This window comes from Bacillus rossius, chromosome 18 (assembly GCF_032445375.1).
Source record: "Bacillus rossius redtenbacheri isolate Brsri chromosome 18, Brsri_v3, whole genome shotgun sequence".
Classification (NCBI taxonomy): Eukaryota; Metazoa; Arthropoda; class Insecta; order Phasmatodea; family Bacillidae; genus Bacillus; species Bacillus rossius.
The window spans coordinates 8,684,764-8,698,994 of NC_086345.1; the positions used below are offsets into that span (position 1 = coordinate 8,684,764).

The 14,231-nt window shown below is 39.2% G+C and overlaps 1 protein-coding gene across 3 annotated transcripts; it reads left to right on the forward strand.

Annotated features, from left to right (window-relative positions):
• The first annotated feature begins 301 nt into the window (after nucleotides 1-301).
• LOC134541113 (palmitoyltransferase ZDHHC23-B) lies at nucleotides 302-12,665 on the forward strand. 3 transcript variants are annotated; one of them, XM_063384282.1, is made up of 4 exons: nucleotides 302-913; nucleotides 2,610-3,158; nucleotides 7,104-7,280; nucleotides 11,870-12,665. In XM_063384282.1, exons 1-4 carry the CDS (start codon nucleotides 795-797, stop codon nucleotides 12,084-12,086), a joined length of 1,062 nt encoding a protein of 353 aa, XP_063240352.1. In that variant the 5' UTR covers nucleotides 302-794; the 3' UTR covers nucleotides 12,087-12,665. The 3 variants fall into 3 exon arrangements, with proteins under 3 accessions (XP_063240352.1, XP_063240354.1, XP_063240353.1); XM_063384284.1 differs by having other exon boundaries at nucleotides 401-501; XM_063384283.1 differs by having other exon boundaries at nucleotides 835-913; nucleotides 2,581-3,158.
• The last annotated feature ends 1,566 nt before the right edge of the window (nucleotides 12,666-14,231 follow it).

A 14,231-nucleotide genomic window follows, 5' to 3' on the forward strand; every position in this document is an offset into this window, starting at 1 on the left:
TAGTCAACTACATCCTTTATAACACAATACTGCGAATGAAGTGTTCATCATACCGCGCCACAGTAGCAGCACTGTGTAAATCTATCGAGAAAAATAAAAATATGTTTCTCTTTTATTGTATGAGGTTATATTATATATTCAACCATATATTTTCAAAGAGTTGAATCAGATAGTAGGAAAGGATACAGGTGAAGTATTAGCCGTCAACTTTAAAGCCGTTTCCCCTCCCCCTTTTTATTCTGATTTTCATATACCAATATGGCAGGCGTTTGTTTCTATATGTATTAGTTGTTCTAGCCTGTTTTTATTTACCACTAAAGTTAAACTGTTCAGAATAAAATTAGATCAAAATATTACTGGTTACTGTTTTTATATATTTTTAATAGTCCAAAAAGAATCTTCATAGTACAAGTGTAATTATTTGTGTTTACATTTTATATTTAACCTAAATTACAGGTACCGGTCATACATTTGTAAATAAACGGCCGGGCCGTCGTATAGGTACGTGTTGTACACAAATCCCCATCCCGTTTTAAAAAAAAAGAAACCCTTATGACAATTTGTATATTTTCCTAATCAGTTTGTTAAATAAATTCCATAGGTTAAATCATAGTTAACGGTTAGGGTTATATGGTTCGTAGATAAAAACGAAAAATGATTGCGTGCTCGTTGGTAGATAAATGACTAGGAGTTTGAAATGATTGAAGGAATGAGGACTCATGGTCAGAATTAAGGCACTTTCTTGGGGTTAAATAAAGATTTGGTCATGTATTTTATGAATAAGCATATAAGTTATGTCTAGCTATGACGATAGTATACTTTGTTGCTGTGAATATTACAACAGTAAACAAGAAAGGAGTCATATTCTAGGATGTTGTTGTGATTGTGAAGATTTAGATGAAAGCGTTGAAAGGTAAGTTTTTGATTTTGCTTGATTGTAATGGTTAAATACAGGACCCCTTTTGACCATTTCTTTTTGGCGGGACACCGAAAATTTTGTTACTGACATTTTCAGGTTTACCAGAAAGAGGAAGATTGTCAGGAGGGAATATCGCTAGAGGGGAGACGTGATAAGTGAGGCCGACAGCTATAAATATCTAGGGGTGGTGCTGCAGGGTAACCTGGGGTGGGGGGAGATGTAGACAAGGTAGTGAAGAAGAGCAGACAGGCCCTGGGCATGCTGGGACGAGTGCTCAGGGGGGGAAGCAGCAGCATACGTAGCAAGGCCTATAAAACTATGGTCCGCCCCATGCTGGAGTATGCCGCAGCAGTGTGGGACCCATACACTGCAGTACTTGAGAGGGAGCTGGAGGGGGTGCAGAGGAGAGCAGCTAGATGGGTGAAGGGCAAGTGGAGGAGAACGGACAAAGAAGGGAAGGGGGAGTGCAGTACCACAGAGATGATAGGAATGAGATGGGAGAGCTTAAAAGATAGAAGACAGAAGGAGAGATTGGTCAAGATGTACCAGGTGCTGAGTGGAGTGGGAGGATGGGGAGAGCTGGGGGGAAAAGTCAAAATGGGAATGCCTAGAAGTAGGAAGGAAAATACTAGGAAGGTTTTCAAAGAGAGGAGGAGAACAGAAAGGGGAAAAAATGTGATGGTCGTGAGGACAGTAGGAGAATGGAATAGGCTGGAGGAGGAGTGTGTGGCGGCTGGGAGTGTGGACCAGTTCAGAAGAAGAGTGAGGGGAAAGTAGGGAGAATGCTTGCCACCGGGCACTTTGTACCTAATTGCAGCTATATATATTAAAATATTATATTTAGGCTGGGCTTCAATGGACACACGCAAACTATAACTTATAGTGCTAAGCGCATAAAACATAAGTAAATTTCAATCGCCGAGGCTTTACCTTAAATATAATAATATAATTACGAATTTTTGTTTTTAATACTACAGACGTTCCTCTTTCCCTGAAAAGAGAGTTTCATAATTTTTACTGATTTCTGATAAATTATCCTTTATAAGTGAGGTTAGGTAACCTGTTCAGTGACGTTGCTGTCTACATGATGTGTTTTATTTCATATTAGCTAAGCCGAGACTTTCCCACAAGAGCTTAGCCTCATCGCTTGTGCTTTCTACAGTGACGTAAATTTATATTGTGCTTTAATGGCGTAGCTGGGACTGTTTTTAAAAAATGTTCCAGATACTGTTTTTGCCTTAGGTATACAGCGTAGCCGATGATATTTTCTAGAAGACAAAGAGGTTTAATGTCAGTACGTTACGGCCTTGTCAAAACTTGTTTTCCACTCTAATTGGTTTTCCACCGTAATTTGTTTTAAACTCTAATTAGGCATTAGCTATTTCCCGTCACCTTCATATACTCGTTACCGATCTCGTTGCCCTGAACTCTACCTCAGCCAGCGATCTTATCTCAGTCACAATTTGTTGTTATGGATTCTTTGCTTACCTATGTGTTGTTAACTCACTTTGTGTTCTTTTACGATTCTTCATAGCGAGTTCCTTTTAAGCGGTTAAAGTAACTTATGGCATTAGTGTTTATGCAGCTACAGTTTGTTTTGCTACCTAGAGAGTGACTTCATCTTTAGAGCAGTGACACGTCCGTGGATGGGCGTGGTACAGCGGAGCGTGTGCGACGCGGTGTGTTGCAGGCTGGTCGTGTGCGAGAGAGTGCCCTTGAGCCGCGTCGCGGGGGCCATGAGCTCCTTCCAGGACCGCCTGAGGGTCCCGTGGCGCGGGGGAGCCAAGCAGGTGTCCCTGGACGCGGCGCTGCCCCTCGTGCTGCAGCCCCTGCTGGCGTGCCTGGCGGTGCAGGGGGCGTGGTGCACGGCGGCGGTGTTCGTGTCGGCGTGCGCGGGGGCGTGCTACCTGCGCAGGCTCTTCCCGAGGTTCCACCCGCGCTCCAAGTTCTTCCTGGTGTGGACGCTGACCTCGGCGGCGCTGCTGCTGCTGGTGTTCGAGGTGGACGTGGTGCCGCTCCTGGAGATCCTGCCCGGGGAGAACGGCACGCTCGTGCTGCTGGTGCTGGCGGCGCTGGGCTGCGCTCAGGCCGTGCGTCTGCGCGCCCCGCTATGCCACGCCGGCGCCGAGGAGGAGGGGGGCATCCCCTGCGCCGTGTGCCGCCGCCTCGTGCCGCCGCGCACCTACCACTGCCGCACCTGCCAGGCGTGCGTGCTGGCCCGCGACCACCACTGCGTCTGGTGAGTATGCGTGCCGCCCGGCGTCCCATTGCCGTGCCGTGCTGGCCCGCGATCACCACTGCGTCTGGTGAGTCCGCATCCCATTGCCGTGCCGTCCCGTGCCGTGCTGGCCCGCGACCACCACTGCGTCTGGTGAATCCGCGTCCCGTTCCTGTGCCGTGCGTGCTGGCCCGCGACCACCACTGTGCCTGGTGAGTCCGCATCCCACCCGGCGTCCCATGCCGTGCCGCCACTGCCGTGCGTGCTGGCCCGGCCTCCTACCGTACAATAGCATTAAAAAAATAAAACAGCCCATGTAACTCAGTACACGTAGGTAATAGAAGTGTAACTTCTTCGGCATTTCGAACCTCAATTCATAAGTGCTCTTTATATCTCTTTGGCGTCAAAAACATTTCAAAACGATGTTTCACCTAAATGTTGCATTAATATTCAGTCTTTTAAATTGTACTCTCGTCAAAGAAAGCCATTTTCTTGCAAATATGGCCCATGGCGCATATTGTGTTGTGTTCTGTTTTAAATTGTTGGTTTCTTTGCCTGGAAGGTTAATATATCTACCTATATTTTGGTATTTTGGCTGTGTACTTTTTTGACGTGACGTCTAATTAATCGACGAACGCTGGCTGCACGTACGAAAAAGTGTCCCGTAACACACATTGTCCCGTTACGCTGTGTCCCATTACACTGTGTCCCATTATGCTCATTGTACGCTTGCGCCGCATCTATCTCTCTTCCACTCGATTAGAACAACCATCAATTTGACGTTTTCGAGGCACATTAAACTTGAAACACTCCCATTCGTTTCCTACTTTTCCTATCATCGTTCTATCCTTAACAAAATAACACAGATTGGAAGAAGTTAAATAGCAAACATGTATAAAAGTTATAGTTAAAATAAAAATCTTCGTTAAAGATTTTGACGTCACGGTAAACTATCATCCGTAAACCAACTTTACAGACAACCAATTTTTTTTTGTCAGAAAGGTGGTATTTCATTATGGTTTCTTTTATGGTGTCTGTGAAGTGCTTTGTTATGTTATTTAAGTCCTCTCCATCCTTAATTACTCGGGGGTTGGGGTCATTTATCCATTAGTTCTAGTTTAAAGGAAACCCAATTCGTGACTGGTAGGTATTTTTGATTGGAGTATCCTTGTACCTCAACAGCTAGCTTTCAGCATGTAGGACAAGGCTGGCTTTTGGTTCTTAAATTTAGAAATAAATTTGCAACTTGATGTAAAGCATGATGAATACACATGATCTTGGGTTAAAAGTAGCATTGTTAAATGTGTGGGTAAAATTTTTTAATGGCTAAATTGAATTTAGAGAAGCTGTTTTTCATAAAGGAAACACATTGATATCCACACACAAACCAGGCCTGCACGGGCCTACCAAAACACACACACGCACATGCTTACGCTTACACTTACACTTATCGAGACACCATCTAAGATCAACTGCTTCATGTTGGAAGCAATGTATGGAACTATTTCTGTACACCAATTATCAATATGTAGATTTCTGAAAAACTAGTTTTGACAAAATTTACACTACGGTAAAAAAAAAAATACTGCTTTTATTTTGCGTAGAGAGGGCGAGTTGTTTTTTTTAGCTCGCGGCACCCTAACAGAATGACGAGCGGACATTGTCGAAGAGCGGTTATGTAAACAATAGAGGGGAGATCAGTTTGATCTTCCTTGCTTTTAAGTCGTAGAGCATTGAAGAGACCACGTCACAAAATAAAGCACAAGAGACACACTGCTGCTCAGTGGTAAAATGTTGGTGTTCTTGTGCTCTCTTGTTTCGAAATTTTGTTAAAAGTAACATTACAATGGCAGCTGAGGTAGTGATGTTTAGGACATATGAAATTTGTTCGTAGTATAAGTTGACATTGTACTTCCGCCAATCCTGATTTCTTATTCAAATTGAATTTTGAGACAAATATGTATTAAATTATTCAAAAAATATTTCTTGAATTAAAATTAAATATACAATTCAACTTTTTATACATTTCACATTAGTCCAGGAAAAATTGTTGAACAGTAGAGTGAAATGAAGAGAGAAATGTATACTGGATAAACATTATATAGAACCATAATAGAGTGGTGTAATATGCAAGAAAATAATAACCTGGCAATGCATTATCTTAAACCAGTAAGATCTTAGGTTTGAAAATTTTTTGGCAAGCTAATTATTAGCACATTATCTGATTTTAAGTAAAAAGCATGTGTGTACTTTGTTATAGAAAACCAATATTATCTGTATTACCTATTGTTTACAAAATATGAGGGAAAAGAAAATATTTTATATTCAAACTGTACAGTCAAATATAGAATTATTGAAATCTAAATCACAATTTTTGTGTACTGGCATATCTTTTTTACATGTAGGTCTTCTACCCATACTTTGCGTTATATAACTGCAAAGATATTATACTGAGTACAAACCATTCTACCACTAGAAGCTATTTGAGACATGTTAAAAAAAAATTTCTGGCATTAGAATATACAGTTTAGTAGAGTGTACCCTACCTGAAAAAAAAACAAAAAAAAAAACACATTTTTGGTAGCTACTTAAAAACAAATTACCTACTTTATTAAGGACTGTTACTAAATGTAAAACATAGTGTTGCGACCCGAAAATGTATGTTTTGAAGTGAAAATTACTCTATGGTGAGGTACTGTGTGATGAGATTTCACTGTACACTGAAAACAAAGCTAAGAAAGTATTAATAAAAAAAAGTATACTGGAAAACAAAAATCAAGCTCGTAATTGCTAAGTGTCATCTTTGACACAGGAATTTCACATTCATGGGAACCTAAATATAAATACTTTGTGTTAAAGTATTTCTATCTTTAAAGATGTGACAGTTATTGATGGTTCAGTTTGTATGAAGAACGTACTTGAAAATCTAACGACGTACAATCAGCAGCAACTGTTCACCAAGATTTCCGGCACAATAATTTTTTTTGTTAAATCTTTGTCAGTACAACCAAACGCATTCCACACAAACCTACCACTTAATTCTATATTGTCAAGTTGGGAGTATTTATTTATTAGGTACTTGTTTGGATTTAGTTTTCATGGTCGCGATGCGTATCACGGTTGTGTGGACCCGGAAAGGAAACCTCGACCCGGCCGGGGAAAAACGTCCGGGATGTTTGACTCTCCGGCCAGGAGTGACTACTCGGTGCTCGGACGTTCTTACAAGTTCTGACAAAACCGAAATACTAACACCAACAAAAAAATTTTGAAACCCTGCATAACACCGAAATGCAGGCTAATACCCCATGTAACAATGAAATACAGATGATATCATGGAATCAAGTAGCATTTAACCAAAACTTAATTAAAATCGTATAAAAGAGAATCTTTTGACGTGACGTCTAATACATCGAACGCCGTATGCACGCACAAAAAAGTGTCCCGTTGCACACATTTTCCCGTTACGCTGTGTCCCGTTACACTCGTACGCTTGCGCCGCATCTATCTCTCTTCTACTCAATTGGAACAACCATTGATTTGACTTTTTCGAGGCACATTAAACTTGAAACACTCCCATTCGTTTCCTACTTTTCCTGTCATCGTCCTATCCTTAACAGAATAACACAGATTGGAAGAAGTTAAATAGCAAACATGTATAAAAGTTATAGTTAAAATAATATCTTCTTTAAAGTAATAAACATATTTGAATTAATGAGTGCAAATAAAAAGTAAATTTATCAATTAAATTGTACATTTCATTTCACTCCTTGTTTGTATCCATACAAAATAGTGATAATTCAATAAAAATGATTCAGTTTTATTCATAAAAGTATGGAATCATTTCATCAACGTTTTGTCATGACGTCACGTTAAACTATCGTCCGTAAACCGACTTCGCAGACAACCAATTTTTTTTGATGTTTGGAATTGAAAGGGATGTGATTGTGTGTGCCGGCTTGCTCGCAGGCTGGACTGCTGCATCGGGGAGCGCAACCGGCACGTGTTCATGCTGTCGCTGCTGCTGTCTGTCGCCTCGCTGGCGTACGGGGCCGTCCTCACGCTCACCACCGTCTGCCACCCGTTCTTCTTCATGGAGCTGGTCCTGCTGCCGGACGACTGCAGCGACGTCTACCACGACAGCCAGTGAGTCGTCCAGCATCGTTGAACTGAACGGCTCTGAACGTGCCGGTTTTTTTACGGTGTGCGGTACAGATCTTTGAACATGTGTATACTGTATAGAAGTCGCCAGCCCAGGTTAAAATTTCCAATACGGTTTTGAGGTAGTTGGTTAATTATTCACCGCCGCAATCCGCCACCATCTCTAGGCCATCGACTCGTGGTGGTCCCTGGCGGACAAGTGTCGAACACTTCAAACACCCCCTTCCCCCCACCCTCCCTCAAACACGCGTTGTCCTCCACCCACCCTCTACCCCACCTCTCAACCATATAGTTTTGTGACGCACAAACTCCCGTTGAACGACCTTGAGCTGCAGTGAATGATGGGTGGGGGTTGTGGGGGAATGACAGCGGGCGACAGTGCTGCGCTCTAACGTGCAAATAACAACCTAAGACGATACAGGGCGTTACGGCAGCGCACTGCAGCGGTGAAGTTCCCAAGCTGCTCTTCATACGCTCCTGACAAACGTAGAGTAAATCCTATCCACTCGCGACTTCTATACAGTATATATATACTATTCAAAGGTACAGATTGAAGTGTCTTCTTGATATAAGACAGTATACTGTATGTAAATCATGAGTGTAAAACTTATATCTGTTTCCAAATTCAGTGAAAGTCTTTATCCGGCTTTCTAAAGGATGTCCATAAAATAATGTCTCAAGTTTCGACTGGTATATTATAACAGTTTTAATTTAGACTGATTACAACAAATAATGCATCAAATTGAAGGTAAAATAACGTAGTTTTTCTTACAAATGTTCAATATGTGCACCTTTAGTTATACAGCACACAGCCAACCTTAACTCCAATTGTTCCCACACTATTAATTGTTAACATTTCCGGAGTAACGGAAGCAATAGCCTCGTAAATCCTGTGTCTCAACTCTGGCAAATCATTAGGTAGCGGCGAACGTAGACACAATCATTTACAAACCCCCAAAGGGAAAAAATTGCATGGCCTTACGTCAGGTGAACGTGGAGGCCACCACAAAAGAGCTCTGTCGCCTCGAATTGCGTATACCTTCGGCGGATGTGTTTGCCGCATAGAGGATCTCAGTTTAACATTAAAAGAATTGCACGTTGAATTTAAATTACAGGTTCACTCCTAGGAAATTTTAGAATACAAAACGCTTTACGCTCAGGAGTCGCCAGAGGTGGCGTTGCAAGCGAGGAAACAACAAAGCAGTACTCTCGCATGCGCTTATTTAAAACTGTTTGAGTTGCTGTTTGATTGTGACCTGGAACCAACACTCTATAACGCTTACAGTTGGTACTATTGAAATTTATAACTGGGGCATTCTTTTATGCACGTACTGTATTCTTATCCACGCTCTGAAAATCCACTTCCAGCCGAGCTGCATGTGCTCATATGTTTCAGGTGGTTCTCGGCTTTTGAGCTCGGTGGCCAGGTTGTGTTACTGCGCTGCAGGCATTTTTTAGTTTGTCCAAATTTTATCGTTTATGTTGGTTTTCATTTCAGTACAGTGTTTCCTGTTTTCCTGTTTTTCATATTTTCGCATAGGTAATGACAAGATTTTATGGTAAGTTCTGGCAAAACCGAAATGACACCAAAAAAACATATTGAACACCGCATAACACTGAAATACCATTTAATACCCAACATAGAAATGAAATACAAATTACATCATGGAATTAAGTAGCAATTAACCAAAACTTATTTAAAATCTTAAAAACGAGAATCTTTCAATGTTTGAAATTCAAGGAATGTCATTTGCAGACAGAAAATTGTACCAAAGTGCATGGGTCAGAAAAATTAATTTTTTTTATATTGTGCATCTCTTATAGAATTACTTTTAAACCACAAATGCTTGCCAATTTATTTTTATTTATCTGAATGTATCTGTTTCAGATCAATTTATTAAAAATAATTTTATCTTATAAATGCATCATACAAATACACTACTTTGTCTGAATATTAGAAACCTTAAAAATAAAATCAATAATACCAAAATCTTTTCTCTTTTCTTCCAAAGTTGGACTAAAAATAAAACCATGAAAAGTTGTCTCCATAGAGTAGGTATTTCTATTGAAACTAATTGTACTGGCGTTATATAATCTGGCAAAATGGCCAATTCCTTATGGCCATGGTTCCAAACAAACCAGAAATTTTACTTTAGTAGCTTAATTTTTTTAGTCTGTTAGTCCACTGAAGTGGACAATTTATATCTCAATGACACATGGAGTATATCAAACCTTGAATTTATGTGTTATGGTGTACCTACATTCTAGTGGACATCTTAATGTCTATGAAATAAATAAATTTTATTTTACCTTTATTAATTATTTCAAAATAATTTTACATAAATATTGTAATTACGTATAGCTAGAGACAAGAATTTTATGGTTTCATTTTTAGTACAATGACATTTTGAAAACAGAATTTGGTATTGTTTTTTATTTTTTTTGGTACTGTTTTGTAGTACTTACTCCACCAAAATAGTCTAGTTGTATGCTGCATTTATACGATAAAATAATTTGTAATAAATTGATCTAAAACAGATACATTCTGATAAATAAAAATAAATTGGCAAGCATTTGTGGTTTAAAAGTGATTCAATAATAGATGCATTAAAAAAAAACAAATTAAGTTAATTTTTCTATGTATGCTCTTTAGTCCTCAAGTTTTGTCTCAAAATAATTTTGATCCTAAAATTTCAAACATTAAAATTACTTTTTTTGTGATATTAATTAAGTTTTGGTTAAATGCTGCTAAATTCAATGATATAATTTGCATTTAGGTGCTTTTATGGTGTATTAACTTGCATTTCAATGTTATACTTTTTGGTGTTGTTTTGGTTTTATCGCAACTAACCACATAATCTTGTCTTACAAGATTAGTATGAACTAAGCAGTGATACGTGAATAAGCACTTTAATTTTGAAGTACATAAACACCTATCTCCCATTGTGCGGTGTTGCATTTGTCACACAAAGGAGACAATGGTAGGCTTATAAAGATAAATGGTGTGATATATTTATCGTTGATTGTTATTCTGTGCATTTATATTACGTGAAGAATATTTCCCTACACATTTTGGAACACATTAAGTAAATTGGCCTTGCTATTTATGGATACACGCTTCAGAATACGCAATTTCGAATGACGTGAACATTTTTAGGAACAAATTAGTCGTGCTATATATATATGCATCAAGTGAAAATAAAAATTATACTATTTTGTTGAAACAAGTATTAAGAAAAGAATAATTACATAATTGTTAAATAATAACACTTTTCTAAATGATTATAGACATTATATTAAAATAAGAACATTAACACAGAAATCTCTTGTTTTCAAAAACAAAATTTTCCAAAAAAATAAAACCTAAAATCTAGTCGCTACTCATCACCAGGGTGTCCACAAGGGGGAAAAAAAAAATTCGTACCAACTTAGGCGAGAAAATTAAGTACTAGATTTGGAAAAAAAAAAAGTATACTAAATTATAATTTGTTACGGTTTTTTAACAATTTAGGAAGTTGTCATGACATTGCAGTGCTCGAACTTAAATATCACACTACCACACACACACATACGTTCCATAGTTTTTAAAAATAATTACGCTTAATAATAAATCATATTGGAGTTACTATAATATTATTATACCGTATATACTCGTGTATAGCGCGCCCTTTTTTCCCCTCAAGTAAAGGAAAAAAATCAAGGATGCACGCTATACATGGGGAAAAAATTGAGGGGGCGGGGCGGGAAGGAGGAGTGGTAGTCGTTAACTGCCGGGTGACGGGTAACGTTTCTGGCCAGCCCCCACACATACACACAAGCAACGAGGCCTCTCTTCACACACACACACACACACACACACATGCGCGTGCAAGCTCGCACATCATGGTCTCTCTTGTTTATTTTTAGACCTCCCCCCTCTACAGAAAGCCAGCGCAGCAGCTAGTAAAAAAGAGAGGGAGAGAGAATGTTGTCACCAGTCCCCAGCCCACTTCCTTCGCTTCCTCGTCCCAGCAGCTACCTGTGAGTCATCTAGTCCTCGGTGCCAGCTTAGCAACGTAGCGTGACGGGAGTGGTGGTGTTTAGTCCTGTCAACTGTCAATGTTACTTGATGGTCATAGTCCCCCCCCCCCCCCTTCCTGCCTGCCTGCCTGCCTCCCTCCCTTCCGCTCACGTACCAGTTGTGACGATACAGTGCTTCATTATCTTCCGTCTACACAGCAGAGTTTAGCTTGCTCGTGTCATTTCAGATGGTACAGTATGCCACAAAAGTTTCGCTTTCAGGTGGAAGAGTATTTAATTTAAGTATTTTCCTGACACATCACCACACATCAATTTAAATAATCATTTGTTTCATAAGTAAAAACTTAACAGGTACCACAAAATGTTAGTAAAATTTATTTATGGGGGGAAAAAAAATTTAAAATTTTTTCTTTGGAATTTGTTGCAAAAATCGTGGTGCGGGCTATACACGAGGGTGCGCTATACACGAGTAAATACGGTATTAAAGAAAAAATGTGCTAGATGTGTACTAGTAAGAAAGTACTAGATGCGGACGCCGCTGCCGTGTGCCGCAGGATGGCGCTGTGCTTCGTGAGCGCGCTGTACTGCCTGCTCTTGGCCGTGCTGCTGCTGGCGCAGCTGGTGCACCAGTGCGTGCTGGTGTCGCTGGGCCAGACGGGCCAGGAGTGGCGGCTGGCCGGCCGTCCTTGCTGCGGCCCGCGCTCGGACCGGCCCTACAGCCGGGGCCTGCTGCGCAACTGGGCGCGCTTCCTCTCCTGCCGCAAGGGCTGAGCGGCCTCGGCGACATCTGCTATTTGTCGCACACGCTTTCCCACGTCAAGAATCCATTCCCATGTTGCTGTTGCAATTGTCGGATTATTAATTTAGAAGCGTCGTCGCACTCGTTTCACGAAGCATCGAACTTACTGCAAGTCCGGCGGACGTCCGGTTAGCCATCTCATTGCAGGAGGCCAATGACAAGTGCGAACAGGTAAAGACAGCGAGCGTTAAGTGGAACACCGAATGATGATTGCAGTCACGGCCGTTTGATACTTATCGTCCGTGGTACCACGCTGCTTGCGTGGGTCGTCCCTGGAACTGTCTCGTGTCGCGACAGGGAGAGAGGTCGAAGAAGTCCGAGCGCAAGTTGTTTGGCAGCCACGTGTGTGGAAAACCAACTCGATCATGTTTGATTTTAGTGAAACGTTTCGTGTGAAAACAGGGATCCATGGAAGATAACTATTTAAAGGTTTTTTTTTTTAAAAATCAACATTGCACAATCACGCCTGTAATTAATTTTTTTTTTAAATTTTAAATAATATGTACATTCTCAAACAAGTTCTGAAGGTATAAAAACTATGTAAAATTAAAGGTAGTCCAGTTAGTTGTAGCTGTGTAGTTTAAACGAGCCTGTTAAATTTCAGCTACAATAAGACACACAGACTGACTGAATTGGGCTTGATGTACCTATTGCTTGTTGCACTAGAATGTATTACGAATGATTTGCTAATCACAACTAATTAGCATAATTAAAAACTTTAAAAAAAATTTGAAAACTTTTAAAATAGGTTCTGTAGAAGTGGCAAGGCAAGAAATGAAAATGATGTTTAAAAGACAATGTAGACAGTTCGTGAACATGTGTCATTGCAAACTAGGCTTCTGCTAATACTTTTTTTTCTCTTTCAAAACTAATATTAAGTTATTCACGAAAAACAAATATTTTTCAAATCTAATACAAAAATTCAGTTAATTTTTGAAGTGAAAACTTCTTTAGCTGCTTTGAACAATTTTTGGTAGGGGCAAAATTGTGGGTTCATATTACCAACATGCAACATAAAAATATAGTTATAAAAATAACATTAAAATGAAATAAAATACTGGAAATCACACTTACATAAATAGTAACCTAGTCAAACTTGTGAAAACCAGTAAAAACTTTGTTCATTGGCTTTTCTAAATAAAAAATACTTGGTATCAGAGACTATTATAAAAATATGTAAAATAATAAAATACTAATTCAAAACTAGGTCACTATGACCTCGAACTATATAATAAATGATATACTGCCTTTCTGGAAAACATGTCAAAGAATACCTACACTTCAAAGTTGGAGACAGCAGGAATTTTGCAGTGTCAAATGTAGAGTGCTTCATATATCTCTGTTCATATTGATATTTATATTAGAACAGCCTCAGTGACATTTGCTATTTATTGCACTAATTTTCCATGTTAATCTATTTTAATGTTGTACAATTGTTGGATTATTAATTAGAAGCATCGAACTTATTGCAAGTCCAGTGAACATCCAGTTAACCATGTTATTGCAGGAGGTCAATGGCAGTGTGAATAGGTAAAAACAGCGAGCGTTAAGTGGAACACTAAATGATGATTGCAGTCATGACCATCCGCTGATTTTCTTATCCATTGCGAAGGCTGCAGTAAAATAGGGTAAGCTCAGTGAAACGGAGATTTTTACACGGTAGTTGTTTGATTTTTGGCGTATCTGGGCCCCAAATATGTTTTCTTAATTAAATATCTGTACTGTCCATTATAAGTAATGATAATTAAAAATTAATTTATCAAGATGTAAGTCATGACAGTATTAAAAATATAGACTTTCTTCATGGAGCACAGATGACATTATTTGCAGTCCATTCTGGGTAAAATGGATATTTAACATTCTTTTCAGCACTTGAATTAACCGGACAGATTTGATATGTTTTGTTATCATAACTAAAAAGCATATTTTGGTTATACGGGGACATCTAATGCTGTTTCTTATTGTTTTTTTTTTTTTTTTACAATAAATACGTACAATAATAAAATGTTCCATAATACTTATTTCACCAAAATTAGGCAATTTTATTGTGATACATGCTGCATTTTTTAAAATAAAACCAGTCTCTCAAAACAATAAAGAATGTCAGAAAACCAATT